Raw genomic sequence first — 14,153 nt, forward strand, 5'->3', positions numbered from 1 at the left:
ATGTGTACATCCGTATGACCTAAATTTGCAAGAGTTGTCAAGGCTATTTAGCAACGTAGCATATAGTAGCAGAATTTATGTGTTGAATCAGCATGTAATAATGTTCACCGAGGGGAACGAGCCACATTAGGGGAGCTCAAGTGCACATCACAGTCACAGCACTACTAATATACGTAAAACCACATGGAAAAATTAAAGTGGTGCTCAGTGCAGTCAACTTTGTACTGTTGCTTTGCTATATGTATAAAATTCAACCATAAATCTCACTTTGTAACCATTTAACCACTCATTAATCATATTCGATATGTACAATATGGTTAGGTTTTGTCAGTTTTGGAGTATTCCACATCATCGGTGTGATTTTTCCCCTCCCAAAAAAACCGAATAAAAGCCAGACACAGCAAATATGATGCAAATGAAAACTATTTTTAATTATTATTTAATGTTTTTAATTTGTCAGGCAATTTAGTAAACAGTCCATTTTCAAAAAATGTTAAATTTCTGGCAATTATTTAATTGTTTAGACATTAACAGGTTAATTAAAGTGGGGGGTGGAGGTGTACCTTTGAGGCATAGTTGTGTCCATCAGATCCACACACAGGCCCAGTGGAGGAGATGGGACAGGGGTGACAGTTTCCATCAGGAGACCTGAGAGCGGGCTGCTTCAGCCTGCAGGACAAGGGGACAACACAACCATGTCAGCCTGGATAAGTCCAGCTTAGACAGCAACTGCTGCGTTAATTCAGAGTACACACACAGCAGCACCAAAACACAAGCGCGAAGCTAACAGGCCTCCTCTGTGTTGTCCAAATGCATTAGCTTATCATTAAACAGCAGGCAGTCGTACTTACACTGGTGCACAAACAAGCTTTAATACTACGAGTGTGGCCGACAGGGATAAACACTCCAGTTTGCAGCAGACTATGGAGTGCGTGCTTGGTTGAGTTGAACTCATGTTAGTGTGCGTAAAGAAGATTTTTTTTTGACTATTTTTCTGTTTTGGGAATTAGTCAATTCTTGCCCATGGGCTACACACACTCACCTGTGTTCAAGTTTCTTGCGGTTGACGCACACAGCTCTCTGGTAGCCCTGGGCGATACACACCTTGTGTCGGCTGCACTTAACCTTTTGACAAGGGTCCTTGGTGGTGTCTACATCTGGGGAGAAAAAAGAAAATGAGACATGTACTTTAGCTTTCACACTGCTTCACTTTTCCTCCCTCCGTTCCCCCTTTTCTGTCTTTTTTCTGCTCCCTACTTGCTCAGCATAACCCAAGAGTCAGTCTAAATGACTCGAGCTGTGCTGGTGTTGCACTATTTTAAATATGGACTCTGAGGCACTTTTATTTATTGGGAGGAAAAATCTTATTCTTGAACATAAAATTACAAGAGCTTCTTTAGTTGGCTTTTGATCCAATTTAGCTCCTCAGCTGATATATATATATATTTTTTTAAAAAGCGTTGAATAACTTGCAGACTTCATCTACTTACATATTTACATTCTCTACTACACTTAAATAATTCCTGCAATCTGGGCTAAAGCCAGGATGTCTAACTCAGGTTGCCACATCCATCAAACTCTCTGCTAGCAGCACCTCACACATGCTCATATGTCATATCTGTCTCTTCCTAGCAGGCCTCCTGGAGCCTGACCTGGATGTCACCCTCTATTCTCTTTAACTACTTCAGCCTATATTCACCTGCACTATCCATGAGCACAGCTACACAGGAATAGAGTTTATTTTCACACTGCTATCACAGACTTCATATGTAGGACTGAGGTTCGCCTTGAATCCTTACTGTATCCTGTTTTATGGCAGTTAGCAGGCAGGCTTAGGATCTCCTCTCTTGTCCTTTCTGGTTGCAGAATACATTAATTCTGCCTACATCACAGGATTATTGAAGCGAACTGACAGAGATCTGATTTGAGTAGCAAATCCAAAACAATACAACCCCCCCCCCCCAATCCTGCTACGGCTGAGCTGGTTGTATAACTGATTGACTGACTGGTCTGCTGCTGGGGAGAAGGCTTGGAGGCATTAATGCCCAGATGCAGACTCCTCATCCATTTAAACTGTCAGCAGTGCAGCTTTATTCTCTGGTTGCTCCTTATCCCAGTTGGCATTGATTGTGTACACTATCTCAGTACACAATATCACAGACGTCTCCCAGCTTTTCTTACTCGACTCTGTCCTCTTTTGCTGCCACCCGCCTTTCTTTTCCTCGCAGGTTTGATGTTTCACCACCCGCCCTGTCCAATTCACACCAGCGCATCAGCAGAATCACGGTGCATCAGCCAATTCCACCCTTTGGGGACCCTCTCTCTGACATGAAGGAGAAGGCGATTAAGTGTAGTAGGTAAAGGGCCACGCACGCAAAAGGCTATATGTTTTGCAATCCATTGAACCAAAGAAAGCAAAGGAAAGAGAGAAGGAAAACCATAAATACAAATAAGATGATCCTGATTTTTCTAATAGCAAAAACATTTGTAAATAAATCTCGTCTGTAGCGAGTGGCTACAATGCTGGCACGGCGTTGTGTTGTGAGTACAGAAGCATAAGGTGGCTGCCTGAGCCTCATGTTAACTTAACAGGCTTCCACGGATTAAAGCAGTGCCTGCGATGATGACGTTTCCATAGCAACAGGCTCTCCGTGGTCTGGGAATCATTTCTGGGTTGACTGTGATTTGCAGCTCAATCTGGTGTTTCTAAGAACTCTCTCCCTCTCCGTGTCTCAAACCCCCTGTTGTGCAATCATGTTTATCAAGCCACCTTTCTTCCATCTTTTCACATTCCTTTGTCTTCTCCTCACATCAGACATCCTTGCTGTGCGCCCTCACTCTTGGCCTACCTGTTTTGCTTATTATTTTCCACCTCGCATTCCACTATTTTTCCATCTATTCCCCAGTGCACCTACTTTAATTCTTTTTACTTTTAAAAAGCCTCTCCTATGGTTTTAAACTAATGCCTGTAGCAGTAAACCTCTCCTAATTAGGCTCCCCGTGCTTCAGTCTAATCCAATCGAGATTTGCATGAGGTTTATCCCTGCAGATTGGGGATAACGGAAGCAGTGCTCAGGCCACATCCTCATCATCAGCTCTTTTATCTAGTATTTACACACCCAGTCTCTTGTGTCATTGGTGCTATGTTGTTTTCTAGGTAGGAGTGTTCTCAGGTGTGCCTGCACTTTGTGCAAAAATAGTCCTGCCTGGATCAAGATGAGTAAATTACTGCTGCTAAATATGATGCTATAACTGCAGGCAACTTGGCAACATTACATTACATATATTTTTATTTTTTTTATAAAATAAACAGTTAAGATCTACTGTGTTAATTCCAGCTTTTGTGCTAAGATAAGCTACTGGCTTTAATTATACATTTAATAGATGATCATATTTCTGTTCCATTTAAAAATGCTGATTAGTGGCAGCTTTATACCATCTAAAACCCTTTACACATTCACCAGACCTATATGGAAGAAGTAGCAGTGAAATGACAGAGATTTAACACAATTTATTAAATTAAATTATTACATTTCCTCAGAAAATGTTAAATAGAAGAGCCTCGGGAGCAAAAACATAATTTGTTTCACGTGCAAGGCAAACAGGACAAAAGGGTCTCTCTTTTGCCTCTACCTTGTTTTAAACAGGTTGGATCTCACAACATCTATCAATAGTCCTCATAGAGAGTGGACTCAGCACATTCACCCATTTTCATGCGGTCTGCCTTTGACATAACACCAGGAAGTGTCCATTTACAATTTATTGTCCTGTCTACCTGGGAATGATATGCAAATCCAGGGTGTAATGTGTAAAAACCATTACATACTCACAAACTGTATAAGGAAGAAAGAGCAGTGAAAGGACTACAATTTAGATTACAGTGGAGATTTACTGAATGTCCTTAGAAAATGTTAAACAGAAGAGACTCAGGAGCAAAAACATAATTTGTTACAAGTACGAGACAAGGTTGACCCCCCTCCAGAGTTGGAATAACAGGCTGTTTCCTTTGCAGCCTTATATAGTTTGAAATTACTGGATAGAAGGAACCCCAGGCGGGCCTAAAAAGGATGCTCAGGAAGAGGTGATGGTGAGAAGGACAAAGGGAAATTCCCCAGGGAACTTAATTGGGTGTTTTTCTGTTTTCTGAGGTTTAGAGTTGGAGTAGTGTGCATACAGTACATGATGTGTGCACTGTGTGCAAAGAGCTGGGCAGAGTCCCTGGTAGGGGGAGCGCCAGAAGCGCTGGTTGTTGTAAAGTAAAAACAAGGTAATAGCAGTGGAGATATTTTGCAAAGGGCAAGATTTTCCCAACAAAAACAAAACAGTCTATCCATTGTCTTTATCTTGTTTTAAACACATTATCCCTTACATTTATTAATACCTTCTAGAGCAGCGATGTCATATATATGGTGGGCCACATACAGCTCACTTTGATCATAAGTGGGCCGGAAAGACTTGTTTACTTTGGTGCTGCATGAACGGCCATGGATGAGGTTTTATTAGCAGGAAAAGCTACAAAACGTATTATAATTGAAAAACCCTAAATATGTGCCCTTCTTATGCTTTTTTGATGCTTGATGCATTGCTTGTGTCGTGCGCCGATTTTGACAAACGAGACGAGACAAGGAAGTTTTACCTTTACCTTCCTCGTCTCGTTAATTACTTCCAGCTGTGTCCCCCACCTGTGTGTAATCTCCCTGTGTTTCTCTGAGTGTATTTCAGTCGTGTCTCCTGTCATTGGCTGTATCCCAATTCTGGATCTGCAGCCTTAAAGGCCGCCTTTCAAGGCCGATTACGTCACCGCGACGCGACAAAGGCTGTCCCAATTCGAAGGCTGCTCGAAATGCGGCCTCAAATGCGTCCTTAATTTCCCTGAATTTTAAGGACGTGGCGGTGTAGACTTCGTGGCCCAATATATCCCAGAATGCATAGCGCGGCGGTGGGTGTGGATAATTTTGCCGAAAAAAACGGCAGATGAGGGGTGCCCGAAGAGTAAACTTTAAGTAAGTACTGAATATTATGTCACTTATTTATGTGCAAATGTTTAATAACAAAGAACATTAAAACATTACTGTTGGCCACATGTCGGCAACGTTATGTGACATTAGTGACGTTTGTACTAACTTGGTTTTACAGCCTTTACTTTAAAATATACGCCGTTCAATAGCTGAGCTTAATCTTACAGAGAATGATCAAAGCTCATGTAGAAACAAACAAATGAACAAAAGATTTTCTCCTTCATTTCTGTCAAACAAAGCTGTATGACACGTTTCCAGCTGTTAGAATCATGGTTGCTAGGCAACCTGGGCAGCGCAATGGAGGCTAGACCGTCCCATTTCACAAGCCTCGCACTTCTGGCCTTAGCGGTCTTTAAGTACGCGGCCCTTGAGGATCGTTGAGGCTGCGTACTTTAAGGCTGCAGACCCTGAATTGGGATACAGCCATTGTAGTCGCTGGTCCGTCTGTGTATTCACCGTGCTTCATCTGTGTGTTCTTCCTGCTTTCACCGTCATTTACCTCTGTCCATCCTCCCTCATGTTCAGGTCCTGGTTTGTGTTCAGTAGTTTAGTTGTTCCCAGTTTAGATAGAGAAACGGGACAGAAGGCTATTTGCTCTGTGTTCAATAAACCACCTTCTCACCTTCACGACTGCCTGCGATAGGATCCTCCTTTATCATCTCCAGTGTTGTTCAAGTTACTTGAAAAAAGTAATCAGTAACTAATTACTGATTACTTCCCCAAAAAAGTAATCCCGTTACTTTACTGATCACTTATTTTCGAAAGTAATTAATTACTTAGTTACTTAGTTACTTTTTAAAAACACGATTTACAACCTGAATAGGTGATAAAGCGATAGATCTTTCAGCCCAATTCTACTTTTTCTGCATAATCCATCATACAAAATGTAATCAAATGGAAAAGTCTCTTTTTTTTTAAACTTGTTTTTTCAGTTTTAATCTTTTAACTTTATGCATCAAGCAAAAATTTAATTATATGCACCATTCTCTGACTTGAAGAAATTAGTTAAACATTAGTTAAACCTATTTTCTGCACATTCCAGCATATTAAATAAAATATTTTTTGTGTTTACACTCAGTCTTTCAAATAGATGCAAGTAAAACACAGCAGAAAATAAATAAAATCAAAGACTAGCGGTCCTGTTGCTCTATTTTCACCTGTAAAGCAGGAGTGCAGTAGGCGGAGGTTTGCCCTGGTGCAGGTGTGCCGCAGCGGTCAGTGGAAGAATCCGCGAGTTTCTCTGTGAATTTCCCATTACGTGGTAGCGCACTCGGTGCTTGTTTAGGGTCTTTTTTTCGCTATAAAAAGAAGTTTTCTTCCTACGCACAACAGACACTAATGTTTTTGTCACTTTTTATGGAATCAAACTCAAAGTAAGGTCAGTACTTCCACGCTTTAAACGCTGCACGCTCATACTCTCTCCCGCACTGATATATTATCCATTGTTGATCTGCACACAGCTGTTGTCACGAACGTCGCACTCGCTTACGTCACTGTCATGAGACGTTCACGCAAAAAAAAAAAAATCACGGTTTTAGTAACGCAGCGTTCCTATGGGAAAGTAACAGTAATCTAATTACCGTTTTTGCAATAGTAATCCCTTACTTTACTCGTTACTTGAAAAAAGTAATCAAGTAACGCGTTACTGCCCATCTCTGATCATCTCCACACGGCTCACCTCACTCGCCGTGACAAGTTGTGACTTCTTCTCCTCCTATAGCCGTACTTTAGCAGCGATGTTATCTGAATGGCGGCACCGATCCTTCAGGACAATACTGCATTGGCTTCCTAATCGGCCATTATAGCGGGTATATCTCGGCCTTTATTTTTCAAAGCCATCCAGTGGAGACTTTGCTGGGCCGATTTAAGCCCCCGTGCCTTATATTTGAATCCCTGCTCTAGAGGAACAGTCCTTGTAAAGTGTGGGTTCAGCAAAATTCACCATGCTCTTTGCCTTTAATATATCCAGAAAATGTCCATTTACCATTTATTGGCCTCTCTATCTTAGATCAGCATATGTAAATCCAGTGTACACTTAAAGGTATACATAAAAACATCAGTGCTATACACATGCACTTAATTGTTAGGGTGTGTGTGCTTGATTACTCTTGCAACCTTACATTACAACAGTTTGCCTACCACAATTTAATGTCTTTAAGTATGCCAATTTAGTCATTTGTGGGGTTGCACAAATCAACTGTAGATTTCCTGGACCTGTTTTTACAGCAACAAAGAGAGATCACTGCAGTGCAGCTTTAGACAATGGAAACAGCAAAACATAAGGAAATTAATGACAAATACTCATTCATTTTGCAACACATGTACTGCAGATCCTACTCACAAATATATACACTTCACTGAGGCCAACATTAGTCAAACAAATGTATAGATTAGTTTTGCTAGAGCAGCTGCAAGACCCACAGCACATGACAGAGCGGGCAGAGCAGATGCAGCGGTTGCGTCAGGTTGCAAAGTGGCTTGTAGGGCCAACAGCAAAGTGGAGAAAAGGTATCAACTGAGCCATCTGATGATATTAAGATTGGGATTAACTATTTGTTTCGGTTCTGAGTCTTTCACCCAGCCTTTTGTGTTTTGGACTTCAGAGTTCTGTTGATTCCTGGTTATAGTCAGCTTGTTTCTTAGTTTGTTATTGTGCTTTTAGCTTTGTGTTTTTGTTCCACTTACTGTTGAGTTCTTCCAGTTTTCCCTGCCTCTCTTGTGTTCCCCATGTATAGTCTCCATCAGTTCTTCCTATTGTATTTTGGAAGTCTCCTACCAATCCTTCACTGATGGAAAACTGAAAATGCTACGTCCAGAGGAACAGAATTTATGGGATCTCCTGCCTTGTGTACGCTGCATTTTGTAGTACTTTCTCTTGTTTCTCAGATAAATTTCTATTGTGTTCCCTGCTATTCCACATCTCATTAATTATCTTGTGTGTTTATATAGCCCTTATCTCCCCATAGATCTTTGTTGTCTCACCCTGTTTCATGTTCATGCTACTATTCATCCCAGTCTGTAGTGTTCCTGTAGAGTGTCCCCATGTTCCTGTGTTTACTGATGGATTTTGGTTTGCCTTAAATAAAATGTTCTTTTCACTTGACACCTGCTCATGAGTCTGAATTTGGGGTCCTTTTCCATCACTAAATTTCACACAATTATCTCCTAAAGTACCAGGACAAAAAAACACACCGCAAGTCAAACAAAGACAATGCAAATGAAAACTTTCCCATCAGAGATATTCACAGTGTACTTAGTTGTGCTTTGCATGTAATGTCAAATAAATGAAGACAATTCCTTAATTAGCTTGTGTCTTATCTATCTGTCCTTTAATAAGCTGCGGTGAGCTCTCTTGGCCACCCTCATTCGGGACAGCATCGACTAAAGTGGAGTCAGCTACTACGATTCCTGAATGCAAATTTCCACCTCAGTCTGACGGCTTTGGCTCTCTTGTCTGTTGACATTTCTAAAGCTCTGTCTTCCTCTGCAAAGCAGTGTAGCAGTCTGGGCAGCCCGGCTGAGAAATGAGGCCTGTAGGCTCAGAGCTTCGGAGTAAAGACATCACACTGATTTAGTGATGTCTCAGAGGGACAAATCTCCTCTTTTCACTCTTTTGCTTCATTAGGCCAGTCATAAAGGAAGGCAGATCAATGGAGGGAGATAACACACTTGCGTCAGAATGAGAGAAAGGGAAATAGATGAAGGGTTTTATGCTGTGTGAAATGAAAGATGTGGAATACTACTCATCTGACAACCTAAGGCAAGCATTTTAAAGTTTCATAAAAGCTGAAGACGCAAATGCCACTTGTGAAGTTGATCCACAGTATGCTGGTATGTTTGACTGCAAAATAGGTAAGACGAGAGCCTCAAAAACTCAGGATTAAGTTCAAAGATGACATTTCATTTTTTTATGTTTGCCATGGCAACAAGTTAAATGAGAATTAAAACCCAACTGTTACCGTGGCTTTATGTAGACACTTGTGTACTACTGGAAATCTTTGCTTGTCGTGCAAGGTAGTGACTGAAGAACTGGTGGTTCCAAATTTTCTAGTCTTTGGCTTAGAAAGAAGTTGGTTTGGAAACATATTTAATATTTTTTTGTTTACACTCAGTCTTTCAAACAGATGCAAGTAAAACACAGCAGAAAATAAATAATATCAAAGACTAGCGGTCCTGTTGCTCTATTTTCACCTGTAAAGCAGGAGTGGGGTAGGCGGAGGTGTGCCCTGGTGCAGGTGTGCCGCAGCGGTCAGTGGAAGAATCCGCGAGTTTCTCTGTGAATTTCACATTACGTTGTTGCGCACTCGGTACTTGTTTAGGGTTTTTCTTCGCTGTAATGCTTCATCTCCTGCTTTGCGTTTCTGTGGGCGCCCCGTGCTAGCAGTGTCCAAGCGTTTTGTTTTTCTTCCCCCCTTTTCATCCCCCCCCCCCCACCCCTGCAATGGCTCTGCGCCCCCCCTAGTGGGCAGGCCCCACACTTTGGGAAGGTCTGCCTTAGAGTTTGGATGTACACTCATCAGCCACTGTGATTGGCATTCCTACTCAACTGCTCTAATCAACCAATCACATGACAGTAACTGAATTCATTTAGGCATGGAGACATGGTAAAGCCAGCTCACTGAAGTTCAAACCAAGCATAAGAATGGGAATAAAAAAGATGATTTTGACGACTTTGAACGTGCCATGGTTGTTGGTGCCATAAGGGCTGGTCTGAGTACAGACTGCTGAATAACCACTTGCTACATTAAGGCAGTGGTTCCCGAAGTGGGGGAGAGCCATTGTGTGTGTGTGTGTGTGGGGGGGGGATTAAAAAAAAACAGAATTCTTGGACACTGCTAGCATAATGGGCAGGTTTCTGATGGGGCTCCCACACAAACGCAAAGCACAGGATCAAGGATCATATGCTTCCAAACCACCTTTCTTCCAAACCAAAGACTATAAAATATGATGAAGCATATCTTGCCTTTGGCTTCAACTGAACAACAGCGGTGCCAGGTCGGGATCCTCGAAAGTATTTGTTTCCCCTGCGTCGGGAGCATGCTCTGGGCTGTCCAAGTAATGGACAAACAGTATCCCACAATTCTTGATTTTTAGTTCACAAACACTTCTTATACTGAAATGTTGGCAATGTTAGCTCTTTATGTAGTAAAATTACAGTGGGATACAAATAATATCAGGCTGATCCTGCCACAATTTGTTCCCCCGGTTCAAATCACGGACAAACAGTATCTCACAGTTGTATAATTTTTGGCAACCACTGCATTAAGATATGCAGAAGACCATCTCTGAACACACAACATGTTGAAGTTACTCTGAAGCTACTCTGTTGGAGTAGGGATGCATCTAAAAGCTGCAGGACGGTAGCTCTCGAGGACTGGAGTTGGACACCCCTGTCTTATTCCAACAGAGCACTTTCACATCACGAATGTGCAACCAACAAATCTGCAGCAAGTGTGTGAGACTGTCATGTCAATGGGGAACAATAACCTGGGAATGGTTCCAGCACCTTGTTGAATCGATGCCATAAAGCATTAAGACAGTTCTAAAGACAAAGGGGGGGTCCCAACCTAGTATGTGCAAGTTGTAACTAACAAAGTGAGTGTGTAATGTTTTGTGCATTTTCAGTAAATGTTCTCGTCCTTGCATTCTTCCTTCTGAATAAAATATTTCCTTTTTACAGATGAACAGGGTATAAGATATTTCTATTAGCATCCTATCACACTCTCATACACCAACTTGCCTTCACCCACAGTCCACAATTTCCTGATCATCAGAGTGCCTTAGAGCTGGCAGGAATAAAGCTGATGTCAGTCATTTTACACTAAATCAAGGCATATTAGCTTCACACCTCTGCCTCACTGTCTTCTCATGCTTTTATACCTCTCAGCCATTGGGAACAATAATTAGTCCTTCATTAAGTCCTTGGAAATTCCGCTAATGGACTCAGCTATTCAGCTGACTTCATTTAGGCTGCAAATCTAGTGACAGTGGTTAAGGACAAAACTCCATGTCATGACTTCATCTGGCACCGGCTCAATTAAGGCTGGAGTTGCAGCAGGAGTTAAGGAGGAGACCTCAATTGTTCTGCCTCCACTCGCGGCTCCTGCTGGAGTGTAAATGGAGGAAAAACGAGGAAGCAGAGCGAAGTGATGATGGGTGGAAGTCGAGCCAATGTTTAGCATTTCCTGTGGGAGTCACATCAGATCCGCTCAAGCGGAGTGCAAACATCTTTCAGCATCTTCGCCAAGGAATCAGTACAGCTGTGGAAAGTGCATGTCTGACCCCGGAATAAAAATAAAACCACAAAAACACAGGCAACACTGTCTAATATGGTGAACCGGTGACCATCTGGAAAGCGCTACAGTTCAAATACAGGCCACGGATCGTGCAGCAGCACAGCCATATAATGACATTCCGTTTCAATCAATCTTGCAGCTTTGCTTTCACTGCAAAAGCATCCATCGCAGGGATTTCTTCGTTTTGCATGGATTTATATTCATGCCTGAATAATGAATGCATTATGACACATTTTGAGTACAGGAAAAGGTTTTTTACATGCACATACATTACTGTATTATACAAAGCCTGGGAGGTTTCATGAATATAGTTTTATTTTGAGATAATTGGATATACTTTGGATTCTGGTGGGTAATATGTGTGCGTTTTGTGTTATCATTAAGATCCCATAAATAAATCTTACAGGGTAATAGCCTGTTTCACTGGGGCCTGGACATTTACGTATTAACAGAATATGTTCTCTTTGAGCAAATAAAGTATCGGGTTGTGTCAGGGTTACAGAAGAAGCATTAAAGGGGTGTTTTGCTTTGGACTGCCTCATTTGTAACCTTAATGATACTAGTCCAGAGTTGCCCGTCTTTCCTTTAACACATACAGAAAAAATGCAATCCTGTCTAGTCGGTTTCTTTTTCTTCATTTTATTTGTTACAACATTATTTACCAATGTTACTATCTGATTCATTGCAGAATAGTTAGCCTAAGGCTTGTTTTCTTCCACTGTGACCAGGCAGGCCAACAATTAAAATGTCCACAGAGCGATACAACAACAGCAAGTGAGACGAAACTAACCAGACAAAACACACTCACACATACGCACTTTGTCGGCATCTTAAATGTATCAGACAAATTATAAGCAAGAATATTTGAATACCAGTCCAAACAAATATAACACAGGTCAATAAAGAGCCAAGAGTGGGCAGATTTTATAGTGATGATGTTAAATTGGCTTCTTTCCATTTTTTTTGAGCAAAGATTCTAGTGGTTTGCTTTGGCTTTTATTTTGTTGAGAAAGAGCCAAGTTACATTTAGTGGCTATTTTAATTTGACATGTTTCTTAAAATTTGCATTTGAGCCAGAGATATGTCAATTTAGAAACCACATCAATCTTCTCACCCTTAATTAAAAGCAACTTTACTGTCCTTTTGATAGCATTAGTTAACTTCTTTAGCTCAGCACACATTATTAAATCTACTCCATGACACTATAACGGAAGGCAGAGTTTTCATAAGGAGGCCAGTTGGCTGACTACTTGTCCAGCAGACTATTTTATTACAAAAAATGTTGAGTTTTGATTTACAAGCGCAGATTAGCTCTGTGCTTATTACTGTCACGGTACTAGGTCTGCGATCCAGGATTTGTGTTTCTGTTCTGTTATTATAATCTTTGATTATTGTTGTTGGTTTTCTTTAGTTCTCAGTTCTTCCTCTCTTAGTGTTTATCCCAGCCTGTGTTTAATCTCTGTGTTTGTTCATCTCCTGTGTCTCCCCAGTCAGTCGTGTCTCCTTGACAAGTCCACGTCTCCGTGCCTGTCTCATGCTTCCTGTTTTATTTTGATAGTCCTGTCCTGTGCTGTTCTCTCCTCCCGTGTCTTGTTCCCTTGCTATTCCTGTCCCTCTGTCCGTTGTTGCGTCGTACCACTCCCATGTGCTCTGTGGTGTGTGTGTGTGTGTGTTTCCTCCATGTTCCTCGTCATCCTCGCTTCTAGTTTAAAGTTTCTAGTTTCCCAGTGTCTTAGACTGATTACAGGTCACCAGAGAACTTCAATCTATACATCTAAAAACCACAAACCAGGAGAGAAATTTGGGTGTAGTAATGGATGCAGACCAAAACTTAGAAAAACACATTAAGACAATAACAAAGTCAGCTTACTATCACCTCAAGAATATATCAAGGATAAAAGATCTGATGTCTCAACAGGACCTGGAAAAACTAGTCCATGCATTCATCTTTAGTAGGCTTGATTACTGTAACAGCATCTTTACAGGTCTACCTAAAAAATCAGTCAGACAACTACAGCTCATTCAGAACTCTGCTGCTCGAGTCCTCACTAAGACCAAAAAAGTGGACCACATCAGTCCAGCTCTGAGGTCTTTACACTGGCTACCTGTCCGTCAGAGGATAGACTTTAAAGTTCTGATGCTGGTCTATAAAGCTCTGAATGGTTTAGGACCAAAATACATCAGTGACCTCCTGACTCAGTATGAACCTTCCAGATCCCTCAGGTCATCTGGATCCGGTCTTTTATCAGTTCCCAGAGTCAGAACCAGACACGGAGAAGCTGCATTCAGCTTTTATGCTCCTTATATCTGGAACAAACTCCCAGAAAGCCTCAGATCAGCTGAAACACTCAGTTTATTTAAATCCAGGTTGAAGACTCACCTGTTCTCAGCTGCATTTAAATAAAGCACCAAATCCACACTTTTAAGCTTAAATTTCAAAACTTACACTAACTACTGATCTTATCTATTTCTGATTTTATCTGTTTTGGTTTTATATACTGTTTTGTTTGTTTGTTAAGCTTAAATTTCAAAACTTACATTAACTACTGATTTTATCTACTGTTCTGATTTTATCTGTTTTGATTTTATATACTGTTTTGTTTGTTTGTTTGTTTGTTAAGTGGGTTTAGAGCTCTGGGTAGCTCCCCAGCTGGGTCTAGACTGGGTCTAGAGAGTATTTTAAATTCAGGGAATTTAAAATAGAAAGTAGCTCGTCCACAGAAGGACTGGTAGCTCCCCTTACGATAAGGGTTCAGATCGCGCGAACAGGTGTGAAATGTGTGTGTTTAGTTAGTTTGTTTGTTTGCTTGTTTTAATTAATTTTAAATCATGCTTTTTA

The 14,153-nt window shown here is 41.2% G+C and overlaps 1 protein-coding gene across 1 annotated transcript in view; it reads right to left on the reverse strand.

Annotated features, from left to right (window-relative positions):
* spock2 (SPARC (osteonectin), cwcv and kazal like domains proteoglycan 2) overlaps nt 1–14,153 on the reverse strand; it is a 38,848-nt gene that overhangs the window by 4,677 nt on the left and 20,018 nt on the right. Inside the window, exons 3-4 of the mRNA XM_004551653.6 lie at nt 1,043–1,157; nt 564–669 (exon numbers count right to left, since the gene is read on the reverse strand). Of these exons, the coding sequence (XP_004551710.1) occupies nt 564–669; nt 1,043–1,157 (221 nt within the window). The remainder of the gene's footprint in view (nt 1–563; nt 670–1,042; nt 1,158–14,153) is intronic.

This window comes from Maylandia zebra, linkage group LG13, assembly GCF_041146795.1.
Source record: "Maylandia zebra isolate NMK-2024a linkage group LG13, Mzebra_GT3a, whole genome shotgun sequence".
In the NCBI taxonomy this organism is placed as follows: Eukaryota; Metazoa; Chordata; class Actinopteri; order Cichliformes; family Cichlidae; genus Maylandia; species Maylandia zebra.